Source organism: Saimiri boliviensis, chromosome 12 (assembly GCF_048565385.1).
Source record: "Saimiri boliviensis isolate mSaiBol1 chromosome 12, mSaiBol1.pri, whole genome shotgun sequence".
In the NCBI taxonomy this organism is placed as follows: Eukaryota; Metazoa; Chordata; class Mammalia; order Primates; family Cebidae; genus Saimiri; species Saimiri boliviensis.
In genome coordinates, this window is record NC_133460.1 from 84031589 (window position 1) to 84056320 (window position 24732).

General features: G+C 43.2%; 1 protein-coding gene across 1 annotated transcript; it reads right to left on the reverse strand.

The window, feature by feature from the left end:
* Positions 1-1102: 1102 nt before the first annotated feature.
* GOT1 (glutamic-oxaloacetic transaminase 1) lies at positions 1103-24092 on the reverse strand. Its single transcript, XM_003922311.3, has 9 exons — positions 23885-24092; positions 15208-15389; positions 10958-11081; positions 10376-10488; positions 9996-10100; positions 7984-8134; positions 7729-7894; positions 6852-6994; positions 1103-1925 (listed from the first exon to the last, which is right to left on the reverse strand). The coding sequence occupies exons 1-9, from the start codon at positions 24000-24002 to the stop codon at positions 1786-1788; spliced, it is 1242 nt and encodes a 413-aa protein (XP_003922360.1). The 5' UTR covers positions 24003-24092; the 3' UTR covers positions 1103-1785.
* Positions 24093-24732: the final 640 nt, after the last annotated feature.

Genomic DNA, 24732 nt, shown 5'->3' on the forward strand with positions numbered 1-24732 from the left:
AAGGAATAACAACTACCTCTTTCAAATATTTGAAAGGTGGTAGATTAGAAGTGCCAGTAGATTTACTAGCTGTCATTTAAAGGAAGGAAGGAGGGGCAGGGGAGTGGGACAAAGATCAAATTCTGGTTCAATATAGATGAACTTTTACCATGAGTTAAAGATAAATGAGCCTCTTTTTTTTTTTTTAATTAAGAGGCTCCACCAGCAGAATGGGATGCCTCACCAAGTATTTAAAGAACCCATCACCACCACCACCCCACCAGTTGAAATTGATGAGTCAGAGACAATATGGGAGAGACTATTTCACTGGGAGAGAGGCAAGACTTGATGACTTCTAAGACCCCAGCCATCCTTCAGGACTGTAGGATTTTATAACAACCGAAACAAGTCCTAGAAAGTGGCAGATCCTATTAAAATCACAAGAACTAACTTTAAATATTAAGAAACTCCAAATAAGAGACAACTTGTTTTAAGTAACGTCCAGCCCCATTAAATTCTACAAAACAGCCACTTGGAACAGCCCTTGGACTCTGGAAATTTGATCTATGTTGACATGGTTCTAATTGCTTCAATAAACCAGGAGGGACTCTTGACAGCAGGGGACAGGCTGGTGTGTCAGAACCACCTGAGCGATGTCATCCCCTCTCACAAGTCCAAGAAGTCCAGTTTTTTAAGTAACATATGAAGAAATGGTTGGCCTCCAAATGACAAGCCCGCAAAATGGCCACGGAATTATGATATGGTGAGTTCACTGAAGGAAGCTACATTATAAGAATACACTGCAATCGAGACCAGCCTGGTCACATGGTGAAACCCCGTCTCTACTAAAAATACAAAAATTTAGCTGGGCATGGTGGCGCGTGCCTGTAATCCCAGCTACTCAGGAGGCTGAGGCAGGAGAATTGCCTGAACCCAGGAGGCGGAGGTTGCGGTGAGCCAAGATCGCACCATTGCACTCCAGCCTGGGTAACAAGAGCAAAACTCCGTCTCAAAAAAAAAATACATTGTAGTTTTTCCTTTAGCCACTAGTAAAACCATCTAAAGCATTCATTTCAAACTGTGGATCACAACCCATTAGTGGTCACAAAATCAACTCCATGGGTCTTGATCAGCATTTTTATTTTATTTTTTTAGATGAAGTAGAACACAATAGAAAGGACTCAAAAATATCAGAATGCACTATACACAGCACAAGTAAATACTGTTTGGTGAAACTTCTGTTTCTGTTAAATATGTGTGTGTCTGTGCATGTCATGATTAAATATCTTTCTTACCACAGTCACCCTGAAGAACCAAAGTGCAGGACTAGGGACACAACCATGCAGAAAGAGCAGGGAGACCAGACACTCTGGGTTGAGATGATGAGTTTAATGCCACAGCCAACACCCACATTTGTACTTTGGCTCCTTCAGACGACTTGATCTTTGGGACCAGACTTTGTACAGAGTCAAACACCATGTAGAAGCATGTGGTCACCACACGCAACACTACTGCTTCTTAGTGAGGGGGACAAAACACCCATGTCTCATGATCAAAGTACTCTTTTATTCTTCAACAAAGATCTCAATTTGCTTTGACCTCCAAAGGCTCTAATCCCAGCGTCCAAATTCGTCTCAAGGGATGTTCACTTCATGTGGGGCCAGTTTAAACAGAGGCTGCCTCACCAGAACAGCCTTTCAATCCTGCCAGAGTCTCTGATCTGTGATATGTACATGTAGGTTTGTGCAGGCAGGGAACTCACATGACAGAGAACTACTTTGGTGGTACTGGATGGGTGGTTTTTCTTCACTGGATTTTGGTAACTGCTTCATGGATGGAGGTGGCCACATAATCTAGATTTTTGGTGGTTAAGCCACACATGTTGATTCGACCACTTGGCAGCAGGTAGATGTGCTTTTCATTGACCAGATACTCAACCTGCTTGGCTGTTGAAAACCAAAAGAAGACATAATCAGAGCAAAGGGGATCCTTAAGCAGTAGAGGCTGAGCAATTATGTGACAATTTCAGTTTTCATTCTTTACCCTTAACAGAGAGAAGCAAAACAAAAGGTACTATTTTGTCCAACTGACAAGCAGAAAAATATACTCACTAGATTCTGGAAAGTACTCTTATTAGTTCACCTTCAAATCCCCAGAAAATTCAATATGGCTACTACTGATGGGAATTTTAATCTGAGATTACCTTATACATTACATCCACTAGGACACCCCTATCAATAAAAACAACCATCAGATGTAAGAACCCTCCAGCAATATAAAACGCTGGCTCTGAAAGGCTTCCTTTAGTTCTTCCTTAACATGGACTTGCACTGAGCACCCGCAGCAGCTTCCCGTTTTTCTCATTTTTACAATACTTTGGACAAGGCCCCATGCCTGACCTGATCAATGGGGCTTTGTCCAATGCAGCTGAGAAACAACACAGACCTCTCCAACCTGGCACCATCAGACTTCTGTTCATTTCTCAACTCTCTCTCAGATACAGCAGGGTTTTTCCATGCTTGCAGAAATGCATCATATATGAGTAAGAGACCACCTGTACCTCCTTTATACAAAACAGTCTCTAGAGCAGTTTTGCTTTTTGGCAAATCCATTTATAGAATTTTAGTGAATCTCGCTCACGCTTGTGATCCCAGCACTTTGGGAGGTCGAGGCGGGTGGATCACCTGAGGTCAGAAGTTCAAGACCAGCCTGGCCAACATGGCAAGACCCAGTCTCTACTAAAAATACAAAAATTAGCCAGGAGTGGTGGTGTGCACCTATGGTCCCAGCTACTCTGGAGGCTGAGGCAAGAGAATTGCTTGAAACTCGATAGGAGGAAGTTGCAGTGAGCTGAGATCATACCACTACACTCCAGCCTGGGTGGCAGAATGAGAATGTCACCCAGTCAAACAAACAAACAAAAAAAGAATTTTAGTGAATTTTTGCCCAAGTTATCAGTACCTTTAAGATACCACCAGCTTGAGGAAATGGAATAATAATCATAAAATCATCAAAATCTGAGGAGCAAACACTAGGTACCAGGCAGTGCTCTAAGCACTGCATCTTAGTTCACCCTGATAACTTTATCATGCCCGTTTTACAGATAGGCCTTAAAGATGTTAACTGGCCTTCGGAGGACACACAGCTGGTCAGTGGTGGATGTGGGATTTTAAGGCAGGATTTTAAGTCCAGGCTGTACACCGTAACGCTACACTGCCTCTCTACGGAAGTGAAAAATCTGGACCCTGGACTCAGTGCTGCCCACATGCTCCTTGAAGGAAACCAAAATAGTTCACCCCAAAATATTCTTGGACATATTTTGAGATGGCCATTCAGAGGCCCTACATACAGAAGTAGCCCTGCAAAGCTGTCTTTTGTGAGAGAGATTTGTATTTGTAGAGAAAAGCTGCATGGCTGTACCTAGGCTTTCTCTGAGGCCCTCCCTTGTCCAGATCTTGGGGAGATTAACTGAGAGTCTGATGCCTTTAAAGGTCTTAAAGGAACAGACCTTTACCAGCTATTTTCTGTGAGGGCTGCTACCTGTGACTTATCTACATAACATAATAAGAGCACCTTTGCTAGCCAGGCCTGCTCTTCTCTGCCTGCCAAAACCTGTTTCGCCAAGCTCCAAGCTCCCATTTTTCTGTAACCCCAAGATGGTATGGTATAAAAGCATCAATTATCTGGCCATTTATTTGAGTTCTACTTTGTAAGACACCTCTGCAGGTTAATAAATTTGCATGCTGGCCAGGCACAGTGGCTCATGCCTATAATCCAAGTACTTAGGGAAGTTGACGAGGGACGACTGCATGATAAGGAGACCTTGTCTCTACACAAAAATCTTAAAAATTAGCCGGGTGTGATGACACATGCCTGTGGTCCCAGACACTAGGAAGGCTGAGGTGAGTGGATTGCTTAGGCCTGGTAGGTCAAGGCTACAGTGAGCCATGATCATGCTACTATACTCCAGCCTGGGCAACATAGTAAGACTGCCTCAAAAATAAATAAATAAATTTGTATGCCTTTTCTCCTATTAATGTGCTTTTGTCAGTTGATTTCCAACGAACTTTCAGAGAGCCAAGGGGAAGTTTTCCTTTGACCCCTTCAAACAACGAACGAATGAACGAACAAATAAAGCAAGCTTCAGAAGTGGTTTACCTGTGTGAATTGGTCACCCGAGGGGACAGAGCCTCAAGCCAACACAGCCCTAGGTGTACCACTGTTTCTAAAAGCCTGTGCCCTGAGGCAGTGATTAAAGGGCTCCTATCCTGGTTTTTGGTTTTGTTTTAACAAAAATGAGGCCTTTCTACTTTTTGGAAGGAGGGAAATGTCACAGTTTGAAAAGCTAGTAGAAGTTACGGACTCTTTCCCTAGGGTAAGGCCAAAATATACATATGCAATTTTTAAAACATAATTTCAGAGGCTTCATAGTTCTCCTAAAGTACATCCAGGGACTCCAGGTTAAAAGCCCCATTCTGACAAAGAAAAGATAACAAAGGAAGAATTATAACGTAGAATTACAGAAACTAGGTGGCAGGTATATGGGGGTTCACTGTACAATTCCTCCAACTTTTCTGTATGTTTTAAATTTTTCCAGCCAGGTGTGGTGGCTCACACCTGTAATCCTAGCACCTTGGGAGACTGAGGTGGGCAGATCACTTAAGCTCAGGAGTTTTGAGACCAGCCTGAGCAACATGGCGAAACCCCGTATCTACAAAAATTTAACCGGGCATGGTGGTTCATGCCTGTGGTCCCAACCACTCAGAGGCTGACCCTCCACCTGAAGGATCACCTGAGCCCAGGAGGCAGAGGTTGCAGTGACCCCAGACTGCACCACTACACTCCACTTTGGGTGACAGAGCAAGATCCTGTCTCAAAAAAAAAAAAAGGCCAGGTGCGGTGGCTCATGCCTATAATCCCAGCACTTTGGGAGGCTAAGGCAGGTGGATCACCTGAGGTCAGGAGTCCAAGACCAGCCTGGCCAACATGGTAAAATCCTGTCTTTACTAAAAATACAAAAATTAGCCAGGTGTGGTGGCTCATGCCTGTAGCCCCCAGCTACTTGAGAGGCTAAGGCAGGAGAAACGCTTGCATCCAGGAGGCAGAGGTTGCAGTGAGCCAAGATTGTGCCACTGCACTCCAGCCTGAGCAACAGAGCAAGACTCTTGTCTCAAAAAGAAAAAAATTGGGAGGAAAACAAAACTCCTGTTTTTAATAACAGCAAATGATGTCAAGTGCTAAAAATAAAACTTTTATGTTATAAGCACAGTTCTATTCTCATTTTTCCAATTCATAACATTAATAAAACTAATTTCCTCCTGAGGATAATGGGAAAATATGGATATTTTATGGGGAGACATTCCCGTATTGTGAGCTTTTAGAATATTACTATTAAAAACTATTAATATTTCTGTTACACCTTATATTTTCATAATTGTGAGTGAACTAATTCTCCATTCCAGTCATGAGGATACCTACAGCTAACTGAGCTATTTCTTTACTTTCTTAGGTAGCCTCATTTTACCCCAAAGGATTTTGAGGGGACCACAATACAATCTCTATTAACTCTCATTTATATTTATTTCCTTTGCCTTTTTCTGAACCCACTTCACACTGGCACTGTGATGGCCCCAGTTCAATACCTCCCCAAGGCCTCTGATGTTCTACCTACAAACCAACCCAGCCACACACTCTGTCCCTGCCCCTCCGCCCCCCGCCCCCAGAGTCACTGGGACACAAAGGTGAGCGGCCATATCTGCACTGAGGGAATTACAGTAAGTAATTCCTGTAGAATGATATTCCGAAGAAATTACTCCTGTAAACCCAGCTACTCGGGAGGCTGAGGCAGGAGAACTGCCTGAACCCAGGAGGCGGAGATTTCAGTGAGTCGAGATCACACCACTGCACTCCAGCCTGGGCAACAGAGCGAGACTCCATCTCAAAAATTAAAAAAATAAAAATTAAAATAGAAATGACTCTTCTGTCATCAGATGGGATGTAGATGGCAGATATGCCCTACCGACAACTGGCCAAGATCATGCATGACCGCCTACTAGATTTTCAATAAGCTTTTAATTCCAACCACCAATCTAGGTTCTTGTTTATGAAATCGGAGATAACTTTGTAACCTCTTTTTGAGGATAATACCTAGAAATAGGAAAGACCTGTTAAGAAATCAGATCTCTGAATAATCATACATTTTTTTTTTTTTTTGAGATGGAGTTTCGCTTTTGTTACCCAGGCTGGAGTGCAATGGCGCGATCTCGGCTCACCGCAACCTCCGCCTCCCGGGTTCAAGCAATTCTCCTGCCTCAGCCTCCTGAGTAGCTGGGATTACAGGCACGCGCCAACATGCCCAGCTAATTTTTTGTATTTTTTAGTAGAGATGGGGTTTCACCATGTTGACCAGGATGGTCTCGATCTCTTGACCTCGTGATCCACCCGCCTCGGCCTCCCAAAGTGCTGTGATTACAGGCTTGAGCCACCACGCCCGGCCTAATCATACATATTTATATTCAGGATTAAGGCAAAGCCAAAATATGCCTGAGCATTTATAGAACTTTTCATAAATTAAGGTTCCCAGCTACCAATCCTGTTACCTCCTAGCTGGCTCTGACCCACTTCCCAGCCCACAAAAATGGGAATATCTTGGCTGTGGGTCAGCAGGGCAGAACACAACAATACTCTTCTGAGACCCAAAGAGTTTATGAGTTGGTGGGACACCCTAAGAAAACCTAACTTGTCCTGGTCCAAAGCAATGGCTGCCCAGTTAGACAAAGGCCATGAAGGTGAGTTCAAGGCCAGCGACTGAAAGGAATGTTGTGTGTCTACATGCACACAGGCACTGCAAGTGGGGGATAGGGGGCACTTACGGTTCAACCCGGTGAAGCTGAACATGCCAATTTGCTCAGTGATGTGGTTCCAGGTCCCAGGGGTTTTGAGGGCTTCTAGTCGTGCCCTGAGTTCAGATCTCATGGTCAGAATCCGGTCAGCCATTGTCTTCACATTACCTGTCCTTTAGGACAGCAACATAAGTATCAATCCAGACAGGAAAGATAGTACTCAAAAATGCATAGGTTTAAAAAACACAATTTAAACTATAGCTGACAATGGGATCACAACCTGCCTATTACGGTGTGTTGATGTCTGGATGGGTGGATGAACATACCGAAGACTTAGGAGGCAGAAGGAAAAGACTGTATTACTAGTGGAGTCTAGTGCTAGTCTTGAGTATACTGGCTATAATACACTCATGTTTCAACTCAGGCTTTACTAAGGTGCTGATATAGACATTAATAGGGTAATATGTTGTATCAGGTCTTATTAAATAGAGATTGCAGATTTAGCAATTATATAAAAATAACTCCGTTCTAAAGTAAGATAAAATGTATGTAAATTATGGATAAAAACCAAGAGCTCCCAAACTGTTAAACTGCCTTGTCATTGGATATTCTATTCTGTTGGGAATACCTTCCTAGGTTTTCCAACTTTATGGGGAGGAAGACTGGGTGGAGGGGAAATGGAGGAAAACTACCATTCACTAAGTGCCCCCTCCTCTGTTCCCATTGTTGTGTTATGCACATGTGAGGTAGGTATCAACCCATTTTACAAATATCTGAGAGTCAAGGAAGTTAAAGTAATTTTATCCTGCTTCTGCCAAAATGAAAGGAAGAGACCCAGTTAAATGTACTGGGACAATTACTGTTCTGCACTCCCCCATCCCAGCCCACCAGGCTGGGAGCCTCTTACCATTCCTTAAAGAGCTCAGGGTTAGAGAGGGTACAGGCTACGATTCGTGCTCCCTGGGCGGGGGGATTGGACCAAGTAATCCGCACAATCTTCTCCATCTGGGAAAGGACTCGCAGGATGCTCTCAGGTTCTTTTCCAACCACAGTCAGATTCCCGACTCGCTCATCTAAAGAGAGGGACCAGAATCAGCTGTGGCTGCCAAAACAAGGAGTGATGTGGGGAGATGGGGCTGTAACTCCTCGGGAGAGCACTCACTGTAGAGCCCGAAGTTCTTGGAGAAGGACTGGGCACAGAAGAGCTCGAAGCCTTCAGACACAAAATAGCGAATGGCCCAGGCATCTCTCTCTAGGTTTCCAGATGCGAAGCCCTGATAGGCTGAGTCAAAGAAGGGGAACAGAAACCGGTGCTGCGAGGAAGCAAAGTGAGTCAGGGCAGGAAATCCTTCTGGCACCAACCTCAGACACCGGCCTTACTTCCCCAGCTGATGCCTGGAGAGAATTTCAAACGCTGTCCATTTCTCCTATTTCTTGACTTTATGCACCCAAACACCACTTTACATCCGTTTCTCTCTATAACCAACAACCTTTTTTGTAAACTTTACTTTTTAAAAGTACCTTGTCCTAGAGTGTCCTGATTCAGCTTTGCTAACAGGGTTTACTTTTGACGTAAGGAGGCAATGTTCTATGCTGGTGGATTCTCCTCCTTGAATTCCTGGTGTGAGAACCTTAGTCAAGCGTTGGCTTGGTATCCCCAGGGCTCCTCACAACCTCGGGCTATTCTATTAGGTACTCAAGAGGAAGGGAGCAGAGAGTAGCCTCTATTCTTGTCACTCATCATCTCCTCAAAGAGCTCTCCACAGGGAACCTGCTTCTACTGCTGGGCTCTCTCTGAGTGGACACCACTTCCCTCCCAGGAACTGTCCAAGCCTTTGGTTGTACATTGATTCCCATCTCTTGGGTGTATCTTGACTGGGTGGGATTGGGAGGTATCTGGACTCCTACCTCTGCAGCTTATCACCCACATCCTGGCACGCCACAAGTCCTATCAGTCTGTCTCTTCAGAGTTCCCAAATCCTTTTGCATCTCACTGTCCCCAATGCCACCTACTTCCTCCAGGCCATCACTATCAGCTCCTACCTGGACTATGGCAACAGCCTCCTAACCACTCCCACAGCCTGTCTAGTCTTGCCTCTCTCTGATCCATTCCCTGCTATGGTATCAGGCTGACCTTAAGACCATGAACATCCGATCATGTCACTCCCAAATCCAAGATTTCAGTGGCTTTCCACTGCCCTGAGAATAAAGTCCAAGCCTCAGTGCAGGGCCCGCCCCTATTCACTCTAGCCTCATCACACACACTCCCCATGATCTCTGCCTGGGGCTTCTGACCATTCTCTGCCCCCTGCAGAGCACATCCCTTCCCTGCCAACCTGTCTGTTGATACTTTAACTCCTCCCCAACCTACAGGACTCAACATGGAAACCACTTCTTCCAGGAAAGCTCCTGCCACCACCCACCACCCCCCGCCAATCCCCACATGAACACTGCCCAAAGTCTGGGCTATGTAGCCCCATATAACGCCGTCAACACAGCTATCTCACAGTATTGCAGCTGCCTTAGTACTAGTCCATCTCCCCAAACAGCCTGTCTGTCTCTGAGGGTAGGGACTGCATCTGCTGTGTTCACTACTATATTCCCATAGTGCCTCATTAATGAAGAATACACACACTTTCAGCTAGGAATTCCCATCTAGAAAGTTATGCCAAAGAAATGATAAAAAGAAGTTTCGTTACATAATTGTTCATCAGATCAAACAATCTGAAGTAACCCTAAATATTCATCAGATGATTTATCCAATCCCTAATATGACAGATCCATGAAAGGAATATAATATAGCTACAAAAAATGATGTTGCAAAATATTCAATGACATGTATATAAAGAAGTACAAATGAAAAATAAATTGTGTTACAAAAGCAGTAAAGACAAAATGATTTTATCTTTGTAAAACATAAAACATATACACAAAACTAACACACACACACACAAAACTAACACACACACACACACAAAGTCTGATATTTTATCTACCAAACATTAACACTGTCTTTCTTTAGGCAATAAACTTTCCAGTTAATATTTACTTTCTTCTTTGGACTTTTCTCCATTTTCCAAATTCCTCAGCAAACAACAAACAGGTATGGCTTCTGAATATATTAAATAAGAATACACACTATTTTTTAAAGAGATACTCTGAAGGGGCAGTTACCTTCATGACAGAAGCAATCTGCTTCCACTGCTCCGGAGTTGGGTCAGTCCCAGTTGGGTTGTGTGCACAGGCATGGAGGACAAAGATGGAGAACTCAGGAGCATTCTGAGGAGAAGGAAGCTATGTCAGCCTGATACTGGTGGGAATACTGGGAGACACAGTCAGCAGCAGACTGGTCAGTGATGGATGACAAAGAGCAACCATATTCATATCACTTTTTCATGTCTCCTTTGTGCCCTTTCTCCTACATGCTATGTCAGAAACCACAATCTGGTATGGCAAAGGTGTCTCAGACTCTCACTTAGCAACTGGTCCAAAGACTTTGCCTGCTGTTCCTGACACCATGCAATTCTCTCTACTTTTTCCTCTAAAGCACCCACCTCCAGATCATTCAGGAAGCCCTGGAGGTCCAGTCCTCTCTTCTCTGCATCCCAGTAGCGATAAGAACGAATGTCTTTAAAACCAGCAGCAGAAAATACAGCATTGTGATTCTCTGCAAGCAAAGGAGTAAAAAGTTAAGCACTTTTACAAACACTAGGAGGCACGAATGGAAAGGAGGCAAGTCAGCTTTCAAGGCCCTCCCAGGCACAATGTCACTGGGCATCATCAAGGCTGAGGGTTAAAATGTAGAATGATTGTAACCAAGAACAAATTCAACCAGTCACATCAATGCCAGACATGTCTCCTACTACAATGATACTTCCTACATCTACATTCTATGCCTCCTCTGGGGAGTTTCAACATAGCCTTGGCAGATACAAGTCTACCAAGCCTCTTCAGAAAGAATATTCTTAATCTGATTTTGAGCAGGTTTCTCATGCACTGCCATAAACACTGTTCAAGCCATTCCCAAACACCAGTTGTTCCAGGGCTGTATTACATTTTCTGGGTAACCAGGGAGAGTCATGAGGATCATTCTCTCTGGTTTCTGTTTTTCCTCTCACTTCAGCAAAAAGACTCACCCCAGGTTGGTGAGGACACATAGACGGGTGTGTCCTTGTTGTTTGTTCCATTGTACCATCGCGCTAAGAACTCAGCTCCAATCCGAAGCGCACCTGTTCCCCCCAAACCCTGCACTCCACCTACCTGAAAGAGAAGAAATAGGAAACCAAGACTGAGAGAGGTGAAGAACCTTGCTCAAAGTTACCAGCTACTGAGCCGGAGCACTGGTCTTCAAACCAGGAGGTCTGACGTTAGAGGGAGCTTCCCTTCTGACCACAGACATAGAGGACACAATAAGGCCACATTAGTGCGTGTGTGCATGTGTGGGCACACATACCTTAAGAGGCAAACCCATATCTTCAGCACCCATTTTGAGATCAAACTTTCCCTCTAGCATAAGTCTCTAAAACAGTGTTCCTAGCTTGTCACTGACATCAATCTGTGCTACTCATCTCTAGAATTCAGGCTTATTCTTCCTTAGAAGTATGATCTAACAAAACAGAGGTGATGCATAAATACTACCTTCCTTTCTCTCCTTGGCTTCCTCTCATTTTTATTTATTTGTTTTTTGTTTTTTTTTGAGATGGAGTCTTGCTCTGTTGCTCAGGCTGGAGTGCAGTGGTGTGGTCTCAGCTCACTGCAACCTCCACCTCCCAGGTTGAAGCGATTCTGCAAAAAATTAGCCAGGCATGGTGGCACACACCTGTAATCCCAGCTACTCAGGAGGCTGAGGCATGAGAATCATTTGAACCTGGGAGGTGGAGGTTGCAGTGAGCCAGGATCTCACCACTGCCCTCCAGCCTGGGCAACAGAGTTAAGACTCTGTCTCAAATAAATGAATAAATACAAGGATGGACACACACCAATCTCCTAACAGTGGCAACCTCTGGGGAGGGATCCAAGGATGTAGAAATAGTGGTCGAAAGGGACTTTGGCCTAACCTATAAGTTGTTTTTTTAAAAATAAAATGAATGTATTCATGTAGTCATACAATTTTACAAAATTCAAAACACCTATTAGATGTCTGGGATTTACTATAAAATAATCCAGCTTTGATAGAGGGCAGGGAGGCTGGGAGTGGGTAGAGGGAAATATACAGAATTGACCATATAGAGATAATTGTTGAAGCTAGGTGATGGATATATAGGAATTCATTCTTCATACTGTTTTCTCTACTTTCACATAGATTTGAAATTTTCTGTAATAAGAAGGTTTTAAAACTCTTCTTAGAGAAGAAAAGTTTCCTAAATCTTTTTAAGAACCTAACATAACATTGATGTTAAAAGATAACAAAATGGAAAAAAGCAGAATGAGAGACCTAGCTCATTCAAGTATCTTGATATCTAAGCCACTCTTGAGTGCCAATACTTCCTAAACAAATGTTTACTAACTTCCCAAGTAAATATTAATGAACAGTATTAATCCAGCAGTACATTAAAATTACCACCTTGATTGAGAGTCATCCCAAGAATGGATTATAAAAGATATAAAATTTGTCAAGCTGCTAGATAGAGAAAACCCAAATGATCATCACAACTGATAAGAAAAGCTTAGCTATTCCTGAGATAAATGCTTAGTAAAACAGGAAACAATGGATACTTCCTGAAAATGACTGAAAAAATGCATTTAACCCATAGTCTGCTTAAAAACAATGAATCGGCCAGGCACGGTGGCTCATGCCTGTAATCCTAGCACTTTGGGAGGCCAAGGCGGGTGGATCACGAGGTCAGGAGATGGAGACCATCCTGGCCAACATGATGAAACCCCGTTTCTACTAAAATACGAAATAATTAGCCAGGCATGGTGGCTCAGGAGTCTAAAGCAGGAGAATCGCCTGAACCCTGGCAGCAGAGGATGCCAGGAGCGAGATCATTCCACTGTACTACAGCCTGGGCGACAGAGCAAGACTCCATCTCACAAAAAAAATAGCAGAAATCCCATTTAAGCCAGAAACAAGGCAATAATACCAATTTTGCCACTACTATTCACCAATATTCTATTTATATATATAGGGGTGAGCATCTGTGAAAGAATACTACCTGAAATGTGAAACATAAGCAAAGTTGTCATTCAAGGAGATGCACAACTAAACACAGCTCTACATTACAGAGAGAAGCAAAGGCCGTGCACTGGGGTGAAAATGGTCAGTGTATGCCAGATTTGGTGTGCTAACTTCTCTGTTCTTTACAGTGACCCTCACTGAGCACTCATACCTTGCTATTACTTTAAGTTTTGCCTCCACATGTGGTCTACCTGCATTCTTTATGCAAATTGCTACTAAGATGATACAACACAAATGTGCATTTGTTTTTTATGGATTTGTTATCCAGCTAAGTTGAATGTCAATTTCATAAATGACTTCACATTTCAGACATCTAAGCCACTCTCGAGTGCTAATACTTCCTATGCAAATGAGCAAGACTTCCCTTGAATGTGGTTTTAACTTCTGGAAACATGACAGATGTATACAGATACCAGTGGAAACATCCCCAGGCAGAATTTTTCATTTCCTGTGCTCAACTTTTAACTTTAACCTTTCTCTCCCACTACAGAAAGCAAATTTATTCTAACCATATGCCTTCAGTTCTTTGAGGCAAATCATAGTCTCTCATTCCAATCCAGACAAAACCTTAATCAAATTCATTACCTGCCTAATCATGGACCTGAGTCCCAAGACCTTCACCAGGGCCTTCTCTGCTTTTTAGTACATGTACAAATGTACGTGTGGGCAACCTTCATTGTACTCTGCCGTTCTGATTATCAGGGCATCTGGGTAACATGATATACAAAAGAAAAACCTACCAGACACAGCATGTGGCAAATAAATCAGATGACTCCAAGATGCGGTCCCCTCAATGCATGAACTTCAGGCTACAACACAACACTGACCAAGGGGAACAATAAGGGCCACTGATTTAAACTGTACCATTCCCAACTGGACTAGTGCAAATACCTGAGCTCTTCCCTTTCCCACCCACCCAATCAGGCTTATCTTCTTCAAACAACACTTTTATTAGGTAACTCCTCTGCTCAAACCTTCAGTTGGCTTCTGCCCTGGCCGCCAGAATCAGCCTGCCTAACCTGTCCAACACGTTCCCAGCTCTAATCAGGTAGGTCTCTTTAAAACCTAGACATGCTTAGCTCTTACCTCTGTCCCTGGACTCCTACCATTCAAAATGGATATGCTTCCTCTTGCCCCTCTTCCGTATTTTGCGATTCTCAAACCTGGCTATACTTTGGAAACACCTGGGGAGCGTTTAAAAAATACGCCCATGGTGGAGAAGAAAGGGAGTGACAGAGAGGGGAGAAGGGTGATGCCCTCCAAATTCTGACTTAACTGACCTGGCATGGGGTTCACGGGGTCCAATCACACACTGTTTTTAAAAACTCCTCAAGTAATACTAACATATAGCCAGAGTTGAGAACAAGTGTCCTGGCCTCATTCACACATTCTCTCAGGTTTAGCTCAAGTGCCATCTGCAGCCCTCACAGGTATCCCTCCCCCTGAATTCCTACAACACTGAGAATCTGTTCAATACCACTTCCTGCCACATACAGCCTATCTCACTGTGACTACTTCCAAATGTGTTCTTCCTTCATGTGTCTCTGGTTACACTAGAATATACACCAGGAAGCACTTAAATGATAGATGCTGAGATCAACAGTTGAAGTATTAAAGAATATTAGAACGGGCAGGGACTTCAGACAGCATCTACTAGTGGCTCCTGAACCCCTGGGGGCCACAGACACCTTTTGAAAATCTGATAAAAAGCTATGCACCTTCTCCCCAGAAATAAGTACACACAAAATTCTGCATATAATTTCAGGGGACTCAGAGGCCCCTTAAACAACTCCCTATTCAAGTGCTCCTTATGGGATCACAGGCTCGCACTATGTGGTCTTTCTCTAACATGCATATGTGAGGCCAGAGGGCTAAATGACTTGCCGATGATCAAAAGCAGTGGCAGAGTTGGATCTAGAACCCTGCTTTTTTTTATCATTCCATTAAATTCTCTCTACTTGGCATCTCCACTGATGGCTTTAAATGCAGTAGCTAAAATCTGATGATCTACTGAGCAAAACTGAACAAGTAAAGAGGCCGTGCTTGGTACATGGCCACATTATCTGCACTATCAGGTTCCTCAACTCGTACTACTGAAACCCTTATTCATTGGCAGTTCAATAGACATAACACTTTAAACAAACTGTATTCTCAACTCTTTTTACCTTCCATTTCTGAAGAGAAAATACATCCTCACCCAAAACTTACCCGCTTCTCCTTGAAAGCTGGACTGTCATCCCCAAGGGCAAGACGAGAAGCACAGCTCCGGAACTCGGGCAGGCCCAGGATTGGCAGATACTCGTGGTTTAGGCTATTGTCATTAGCAATCTTCTGCTCCACTTTCCTCACTACCGGCAAAACCCAGGGCTGGCATTCTTCTGTGCGATACGCTGGAGAATGAAGAAGAGTTAAACATAGAGGAGGCTCAGGCTACGTCCAAGTAAAGAGTTTGTAACTGTGAACTGGGAGAATCCTACTACCTTCCAGTCAAAACAGAATAGTGAAGGAAATTGGAGAAAAGTTTGTTCACTTATTGAGTACCTAATTTGAGCCAAGCACTGGGCTAGGTGCTGGGCAAACAGAAAGACAGATGTGGTCCCCATCCTTGTGGAACTTACAGCTCTTAACTATGTGACCTCCAAAAAGGAGAATGCTGAAATAAAACAGGGACATCACAGAGCCTGGTCACATGAGAGAGCACATAGAAAAGCACTCTGCAAAGTAAAAAGCATCTTGCAAATGTCATGTCAATATTGCTAGTGCACTGAGATCTGGTCTCTAGGCCACTGGCCCAGCAGTCTTCTTCCTTCTGCATCTCCCCAACAGACTTCCAGAAAAAGCCTAGGTGCTACTTCCACATGAACTTGGCACCTTAAACACAAACATGGAAAAGGAGTGGAAGGAGGCCTACCACTCCTCTTATCCTAGAAGAGCAGAAATAAGATGAATAGTAAGCAAATGCCCTGCAACTGAAGATTTCAACAATCAGTGACACAATCACCCAACGACCCACTTAAACACATCTTTATCCTCTCTCTGTATTTTGACCTCAGCCAGTGTTTACCCTCCTAACTTCATCCCACTTCATCTGCCTTACGCTTTCATTGATCTAAATTGATCTATTTCACAATATTTAATCTTGCTCTACAGTAAACCTCTGAGCATTCTATCTTTCCCTACAAGTATTTTTAGGTCGTTCTGAGTTATCCATCACCAATTTTTTTTTCCCTACACTATTTTATGATTATGTTCAGATTAGAGATTTACAGGGCAGCTGCTTTAGCCTTGTACCCATGCCAATAATCTCTCCAAGTAGGATTCCTGGCAGGGGTCATTTACCTTTCTGCTTGAATGTTTAGGTCCTCAATAATCCTATACACAAGTGATTTTGAAATGGAAACAAAATTTTAGAATGATTCCGATTTTTATTTTCTTGATTTCTGCCCAACATCACTCCCTGACTTTAAAAAAAAAAAAAAAAAAATCACATTTTAGGGTGGTTGTTATTGTTTACTGAACAACATGTTGATTGTAAAAAATTGGGAAAAGCCCAGAAGGTTAAAAAAAAAAAAATCAACATTATAATTAACATGTGATTATGTTTTGAAATGTGAGAAGGTCATGAGATTTGGGTGAGAGACCAGGGGTGAAATAATAGGGGTTTGGCTCTGTGTCCCCACCCAAATCTAAGGTTGATGGACCATGGGGGGGATTTCTCCCTTGCTGTTCTTGTGACAGTGAGTGAATTCTCGGTACATCTCGTTGTTTAAAAGTGTGTAGCACCTCCCCCTTTGCTCTCTCTTCTCATTCGCCATGTAATGATGCTTGCTTCCCCTTTGCCCCTCTTCCATAATTTTAAGTTTCCTGAGGCCTCCCAACTGTGTTTCTTATACAGCCTGTGGAACCATGAGTTCATTAAACCTCTTTTCTTTATAAACTACCCAGTCTCCGGTAGTTCTTTATAGCAATGTGAGAACTAACATAACATAACATGCAATCCCAGTACTCAGAGACAAGCAGTATGAAAATTTTGGTGTACAACCTTCTAAGCTTTATTTTCAATAGGCATATTCTTTTATAAAATATGGATCATATTGTATATAGAATTTCAACATGCTTTTTTCTATTTAAATATATATTGTGAATTTATCATCATCAATTATTCTTCTAATAGGTGACACGTTTGCAGGTCCCTATACCATTCTTATCCTCTATCTACCTAGTTCCCAAATCCCTCTCTCTCCATAAATAACAACTGTTTGTTTCTTACATATCCTTCCAGCATTTCCCTATGCCTACACAAGCAAACACAGCTTCTTACATATGCCCTTTTACACATAAGGTAGCATAAAACATACCATACACTGTTTTGTGTTCCTTGCTTTTTCCACTTGAAGATCATTTTACATTTGTGCATAGAGTGTCTTTGTTGTTTTTTACAGCTGCTTAACTGATGAATGTACCAGATTTTACTTTGCCAGTCTCCTGTTGATGGACATTTGAGTTGTTTACAATCTTTGGCTATTAAAACAATACTCAGTGAACAACCCTGCATACATCATCTCACATGTATGCAAATATATCTGTAAGATGCCAGGTGGAAAACAAAAAAGTGGGCTAAGAATTATGTGTTTTTGTAGTTTTGATAAATATTTCCAAATTGAATTGATATAGGAATGATATCAATTTACATTCGCACCAGCACTGTATAAGAGTATTTGTTTCCATACAGCCTTACCCACTCAGTGAATTTTTGCCAATATGATAATATAGCAAGTAGTTTTAATTTGCATTTCTCTTATTATGAAGGCAACTGGGTATTCTTCATACATATGAGCCATTTACAATATCATTTTAGTGGTTAGTTTTTTTATATATATAATTTATTAACTGCATTGTTTTAAATTATTTGCTATTATAAACATCATGATAAATGCTCATATTATGCATATTCATGAGTGTTTTCTTAGGAAAAATATCTAAATGTTAATTTATTAGGTCGCAGGATATACAGCAAATAAAAGATTTTATAAGATCATTTTGAATCTTGTGTCTGTCTTCTATCAGCTAACTCTACCCTCTAGGAATGTGTCATCTGCAAATCTGAGAAACATTTCAAGCTAGGAACAGAAATGTGGACAGCTACAGACTGACAAAGCCACTAACCCAATGCCTCTGGGTAGGTGAATCAAACAATACTCTCATACCACTCATAGTCTACCCTCCGGCTCTGGTGAATCTAACTCACAGTATTTTTTTTTTTTTTTTTTTGAGACAGGGTCTCACTCTGTTGCCCAGGCTAGAGTGCAGTGGCATGAACACAGCTCACTGCGGCTTCAACCCCCTGGGCTCAAGCAATCCTCTTGCCTCAGCTTTCCATGTGGCTGAGTCATTCGCCACCATGGCAAGCTAATATATACATTGTATAGAGACAGGGCCTCACTTCGTTGCCTAGGCTCATCTCAAACTCCTGGGCTGAAGCAATCCTCCAGCCTCAGACTTCCAAAGTGCTGGGATAACAGGCCTGAGCCACCACGCCTGGCCAAACTCACAATACTCTCCATGCCATTCATAGTATACTCCTTAGTCCACCAAACTTCTCAACAAGTTCAAAAAGCCTCCTTTGCCAACTGGGGTTTGGTCTGGTTTTTCTAAAGATGTACCAAAATAACTACTTTCAAGTAAGAGTTGTCCCTAAAGGACATCAAACTATCTATGATCACAATGCTACCATTGTTCAAAATATTCTTGAAACTTCTTTTGGAATTGTTTTTAGAGGAAACATCTCTTTATTTTGAATATCCTCAGTAGCACCAAATCTTTGTCTTTCGAAAGTCAATTTATTTTTCAGAAATAGTATTTGCATCATCTCCATTGAAGAGAGTGAGTGAATAAACTGAGTAAAACTCATGGAGAACAATTATTTTTTAAAATGGTCTCTTGTGTGGGTCCTACCATGCTTCCACAGCCAGTCGAAAAGAGGCTTCCAGAAACCTTTGAACAAGAAAAGCATATATGAACTACCTATAAAGGATACTATTTAGATGTAGAAAAACTTGGATGCTTATAGAAAAACCAGTTCTGTTATGTTTCAGTTCTGTGTCTGGGTGTTCTATCTGTTCTATAATATTATTAGGCTAGCACTGGCTAGTAGAAGCGACAGAGATTGATAAAATAAGATCCTATCTGCCCTCCAAGAAACATAAAAAATAGATAGAGCTTTTAATTCTACTCTGAGGGGTCAGGGAAGATTTTACAGAGGATGAAGTATGAAAGATGAATAAGAGTTTAAAAGGCAAAGGAGAGAAGGACATGCCAGAGGGCATACCCGTGCAAGGCCCCAGAGGCCTGGGGAGCATGACGTCTTTGAGAATCTGCATTTTCATGGCTCTGATGTGGAATTCCTTAAAGATTAGCAGGGAGTGGCTAAAAGAATCCTAGAGTCTCTTCTAAGGAACTTCAGTTTCAATGGGTAACCACTGAAAGCATTTAAGCAACAGAGTGACATGAACGGCTGCACATTTTAACAGGATCATCTGAGTGACAGCACAGAAAATAAACTGGAGAGAAGGGCAAAGGCAGTAGTTAAGAAGGGTGAGTTACTAGAAGCAGAAGCAGTAGAAGGCTACTGCAATATTCCAGAAAGGAAATAATGAAGCCTTGAATTCAGGCAATGGCAGCAGGGATAAAGAAAAGGGGTGCCACTGGAAACAGATTTGAGGTAGAAAAGACAGAACCTATTGACCACATAGACAGGGGATTGGGGAAAGGGTTGCTGATAACTCCAAGGTCTCCCTCAAGTCTGGATAATGAGTGGGTGGTGGTGATGGGGTCAACCAAGATCTAGAACACAAGGGAAATGAAAAGAAAAGATCAAGGGGAAGGTGGAAACGATGAGTTGTGCTTTGAACGTGCTAAATTTGAGGGAGTCGAAGGATGTGTCCACTACGGGCCTGTCATTCAGACATGGGGTCTGGGACATAGAGAAGGACATTGACAGAACCTGAGGCCATAGTAATAACAACAAGTATTTACTGAATACTTTGTACATACAAGGTACTGTGCTAAATACATTTCTTTACTCTCATTTAATTTGTATAACAACCCACAAAATAGAATTGTGATGTCTATTTTAAGGATCTGACCACTGTGGCCAGGAAAGTCAAATCATTTGCCCAAGATCACAAAGATAACAAGAGCTAGGCTTGTCAACTATTAAGTTCACAGATCCAGGTGCTTTTTTTTAAAAGCAAGAGATGTCTAGAGAAAGCCTGAATTAAGCAGACCCCTGGGACTGCCTTTTTATCAGCATGCTCCCCAGCTCCATTGTGGCACTGCTCTTCTTCCTGGGTACAAGCCCTTCTAGGGGAGTCACACACTGTCTACAGGTGGGCCCCACAGTCTTGCTTTGCAGAAGAAAAGGAAGAAAGAACACAGAAATTTAAATGGTCATACCATCACCCTCATCTTCCTCCTAAGATCTCCACTTCCCTCACCCATCCCCACTTCAGAGCCTAACTAGGATACTGGGGAGACGGCCAGGGGTACTCAGAAACACCTGATAAAGCGTATCTTTCCAACAACTTTATTTGAAGATGCTAGGAAACCATGTTGAAAACAATAACAAATATTAAAGCTAACAGAGTTTATCTGGGGAAAAAGAAAACTAGGCTCACATGAAAAAATGGACTGGAGTCTTTGAAGAAACTTCTTGCTACAGGTTGCATCAGGTTGGATCCATCTCCTATGTCCTTAAAGCCACTTCTGTCTGAAGCTTTGAGAAGCACTAAAATGATCAACTTTGAAAGCATTGTGCTTAGCAGTGGAAAATATGATACTCTCCCGTTTACCTCTAAGGAAATTATTTAAATCATCACCACAAGAAGAAAACCTCTGGGGAAACTAGCTGCAAGTAGGAACTATCTAAGATTACAGTTGCAGTTTATTCTAAATGTGTCCAAAATCACCAGAACATTAACGAGATAACCTCCATTAGGATTTTTCTTAACTTGGGGGAAAAAGTATCTTCCCTAAGGTCAGTGATTAACTACATTTTCTTCACAAAAGGTATATTTGGGGATGTGTATAAATCAGGTTGGGACATATAACAGCTGGAAGGAGATCTTTTATTCTACTCTAGACCCTTATTCAAACACCTGCTATCCACAAAAAGATGGGTCACAGTGATGATCAGAAATAACATTTATATATAACATTTTTCATTGACATATCACATTTCGCAAATAATTATTCATTTAACCCTCAGACAACTGATGAGACCAGTAAAATTATTACCCTACATTATAGTCATAGAATGTGCTAGTGAATTGTGGAGTAGACTTTTAGTAGAGTAGAATTTTAGGGCAGAATTTGAGAGAGAGGTCTTGGCTCCTCATTTAACAGACTGAGCCCCCAGGATGTTAAATAACCCTTCCAAGTTCACATCGCTGGACCACAGTGCTGGGCCTGTACCCAGGTCTCTTGGCTCTTCCCACTACAGTGTACTGGCTGTCCCTAGATCACCTGAAGGTACCTAAAATAGAGGCATGGGCGAGACCCTGAGGCCTGAGAGACCTGGCCTGGATTGCCAGCTCTACCACCTAGTGGTCAAATGACCTAGGGCAAATTGCTTCATCTCTCCAGTCTTCAGCTTCCTTGCCTCTCAACAGTTAATAGTAATAAACCACCCTCCAGAGTTGTGAGCATTAAATGAGATTACATGTATAAACCATTTGCTCATGGTAAGGAGCTAGAGTTCCTGAAAAACAGAAAAAGGCACCATCACAGCTGAGGTGGCTATCTGAGCTAATGACTCCATCCCAGTCCATCGCTTCTGGCCTCTGCTATCAGGGTGCTTTTTCTCTGCATGAGCAGTTTATTTCTAAACCAGTGTCATAAATTAGTTCATTTTGCAGTTCTTGAGCTTCCAATTTTTATTCAACATCTTTTATGAGAATGACTCCAAGAAATGCCAAAACAACAAAACACTTATATAAATCCTACTTATGTGCCAGACACAGCTCTAAACACTTCAAATGTACTTAATCCTCACAGAAACTCTAAGATAGTTCAAAGGTAATTGAGTTAATTAAATCTGACGTGTTTTTGGTTGTTTTTTTTCTCCTTCTTTTTTTCTTGAGACTGAGTCTCACTCTGTTACCCAGGATGGAGTGCAATGACGTGATCTTGGCTCACTGCAACCGCCGCCTCCCAGGTTCAAGCGATTCCCCTGCCTCAGCCTCCCGAGTAGCTGGGACACCACCATGCCTGGCTAATTTTTGTATTTTTAGTAAAGGATGGGGTTTCACCATGTAAGCCAAGCTGGTCTCAAACTCCTAACTTCAGGTGATCCACCCACCGTGGCCTCCCTAAGTACTGGGATTACAGGTTTGAGCCACCATGCCCCGCCAAATCTGATGTTTTAAAAAGATGTATTTAGATTGACAGTGATACTAGTTCTTTGTATATATCTGGCTGCAAAGAAACACTTGGAGGTTTTGGACTGTATTTAAATTTAGAGACCGAATGGCGTCCATTCAAATTCAATTTGAGGTAATCTTTCAATATTTCTGACTCTGCTGCCTGCTAAAAACATCCTTTTCCCTCAGTGGGTCAAACTATGTAGTACTGACTTATTTTAAGAGCTTTATTATGAAAAATTTCAAACCTATACAAAAGCTGAGAATAATATAACATATGCCCATGTACCCATCACCCAGCTTCAACAAATTACCAACTTCAACAAACCATCACTTTTTAATAGATTTTTCCTTACCCTTCCCCATACTCCTTAGTGGAGACTTTTTTTTTTTTATTAACAAATGCACAGACAAAACATTATCTATGAGAAACCTGATACTGAACGTCCTTCCTGTCACACTCTGCTACAAAATGATTCCATCTTCTCTTTCCACAATTTCTAGACCTTTTATTCTAAGTCTGTTCCCCAGCATAAGACTTCATCCTACCCGTTGTCATGCCTCTGGCTGGTCTTTGAACGTGGCAAAATCCAAATGGAGAAAGTGTCTGTGGGGCTTCAGACATCCAAATGACAGTGAGAGGAATAATAAATTCATCAGAGAGGGTTGGGGTGAAATTTAAGAGGCACTCCGATACAAATCTTCTTATCAGAAGGGGAAACTGAAGCACATGCTCTGAGCTGTACAAGGTCCAGTTGGGAATCACTTCAATTAAGAAATGAAGACAGGATGCGTGGAAAGTAAGCTTCTACTATCCGTATTTCTCTCCACTCCTTTCCACCATCTCTACCCATTCCTACTACATCTGTGAGGCCCAGAACCATCTTCCCAGACTGCCCCCCACCCCACCCAGCCCCGCGCCACGCCGGGGGCAGCATTAACCTGTCTCAAAGCATTGTGTAACACCGGCAGATTTTTTAATCCTTAAGGGCAAAATCAAGCCTCAGTCTCCTCCGACCAAAGCTTAATAAGTACCTGATTGATACTCGGTGGTCATTCAAATATTTACCGATCCAGAACAGAGCTTCCTTTCCCAGCAACCAGAACCCTAAACCTATCAGGCTTCCTATTTTTCTCCCTCTCTCTCTAAGCTCCGGCAGCTCCATTTCTTCGGAGGATATAGTATAAAGAACACAGAATGGGAAATCAGAAAGACTGAGTTTGTGTCTTGGCTGCTACCCTGGTTTGTGCGGCCTTGGACACATCCCCTCCTTCCAGGGACTCCACATCCACATCTATAAAATGGGCAAGTTTTAGGAAGCCTTTGAGGATCCTCCCTCCTCTCCCGCACCGCCCTCCCTAGGCAGCGCCACGCTGGGCCTCAGCTTCTCCCCCAGTCTCCACGACCCTCGTTGGGTCCGCTCCACTTCCCGAGCTCCTCACACTCCAGGGCACTGCGTCCTTACCTCCCACTCCCAGGTTGACCTTGCGGGGGTCCGGATCCTCCCTGAAGTCGGCAGTGAGCTTGAAGACCAAGACAGGCTGGGCCTGCGGAACCTCGGCAAAGACTGACGGAGACGCCATATCGAGAGAGCAGGAAATCGAGAGGCTTCACCGCGAACCCAGAGCTGCCCGGTCAGGTCTGGCCTCTGCGACTGGAGGAGACTCTCACCTTCACCTAGCCGGAGGGGCGGGCCCGCGGCCTCCAATGGTCGAGCCGCGTCCAGAGCTTGGCAACGAGATTAACCAATCGTCAGCTTCTGACGAAGAAGCGACAGGAGGGAGGGAAAGCTATTAGCCAATCCAAGGAAACAATCTTATCGGCGGCCGTGAAGGATGCAACCAATGCAATTTACGCCGGCTGCGGTGTGGGCGGGGACTACGGTTGATTGGCACAGCGTTCTCCTATCGCAGAGGCTATTACACCTTGGGTCTCCCGACTGAGGGGAGTAGCCGAACGAGCCGGGGTAGTCCCCGAGAGGCCGCCTCTTTGACCTTCGCGGGTCCAGAGGATTCGGGGAGGTGGCCGGCGGCGGTTCCCAAGGACAGGTCTTCGTGTTCCCGCCGAGCAGATGTTGACGCTGCCAGGCTCGACCTGGCGGCCCCGGGCTGGCAGCCAAATCCCCAGCGTCTGTGCTCGGGACGCGAGTGTTCGGCCGGGACGTGCAGCTCCGGAGCCTGCGCTGGCGACCTTGATCACCTGGTCGGCTGTTTCCCCCTGAGGGAAATGCGGCTGTGCTGCCAGCCTTGGTCTCTGGCAGGGAAGGGCCTGCCAACAGGGAGGGGTGCCCACGAGTTTCTTTCTGCCGCTCTT

What these genes read in the sequence shown, in the direction of transcription:
- GOT1 (XM_003922311.3), bottom strand. Translation starts at nt 24,002, where the DNA reads ATGGCGTCTCCGTCAGTCTTTGCCGAGGTTCCGCAGGCCCAGCCTGTC. An exon ending in GGTCAACCTGGGAGTGGGAG is followed by an intron (nt 15,390 to 23,884) that starts GTAAGGACGCAG and finishes TTCATTCTCCAG; the next exon opens with CGTATCGCACAGAAGAATGC. An exon ending in CAGCTTTCAAGGAGAAGCGG is followed by an intron (nt 11,082 to 15,207) that starts GTAAGTTTTGGG and finishes CTTCTCTTTCAG; the next exon opens with GTAGGTGGAGTGCAGGGTTT.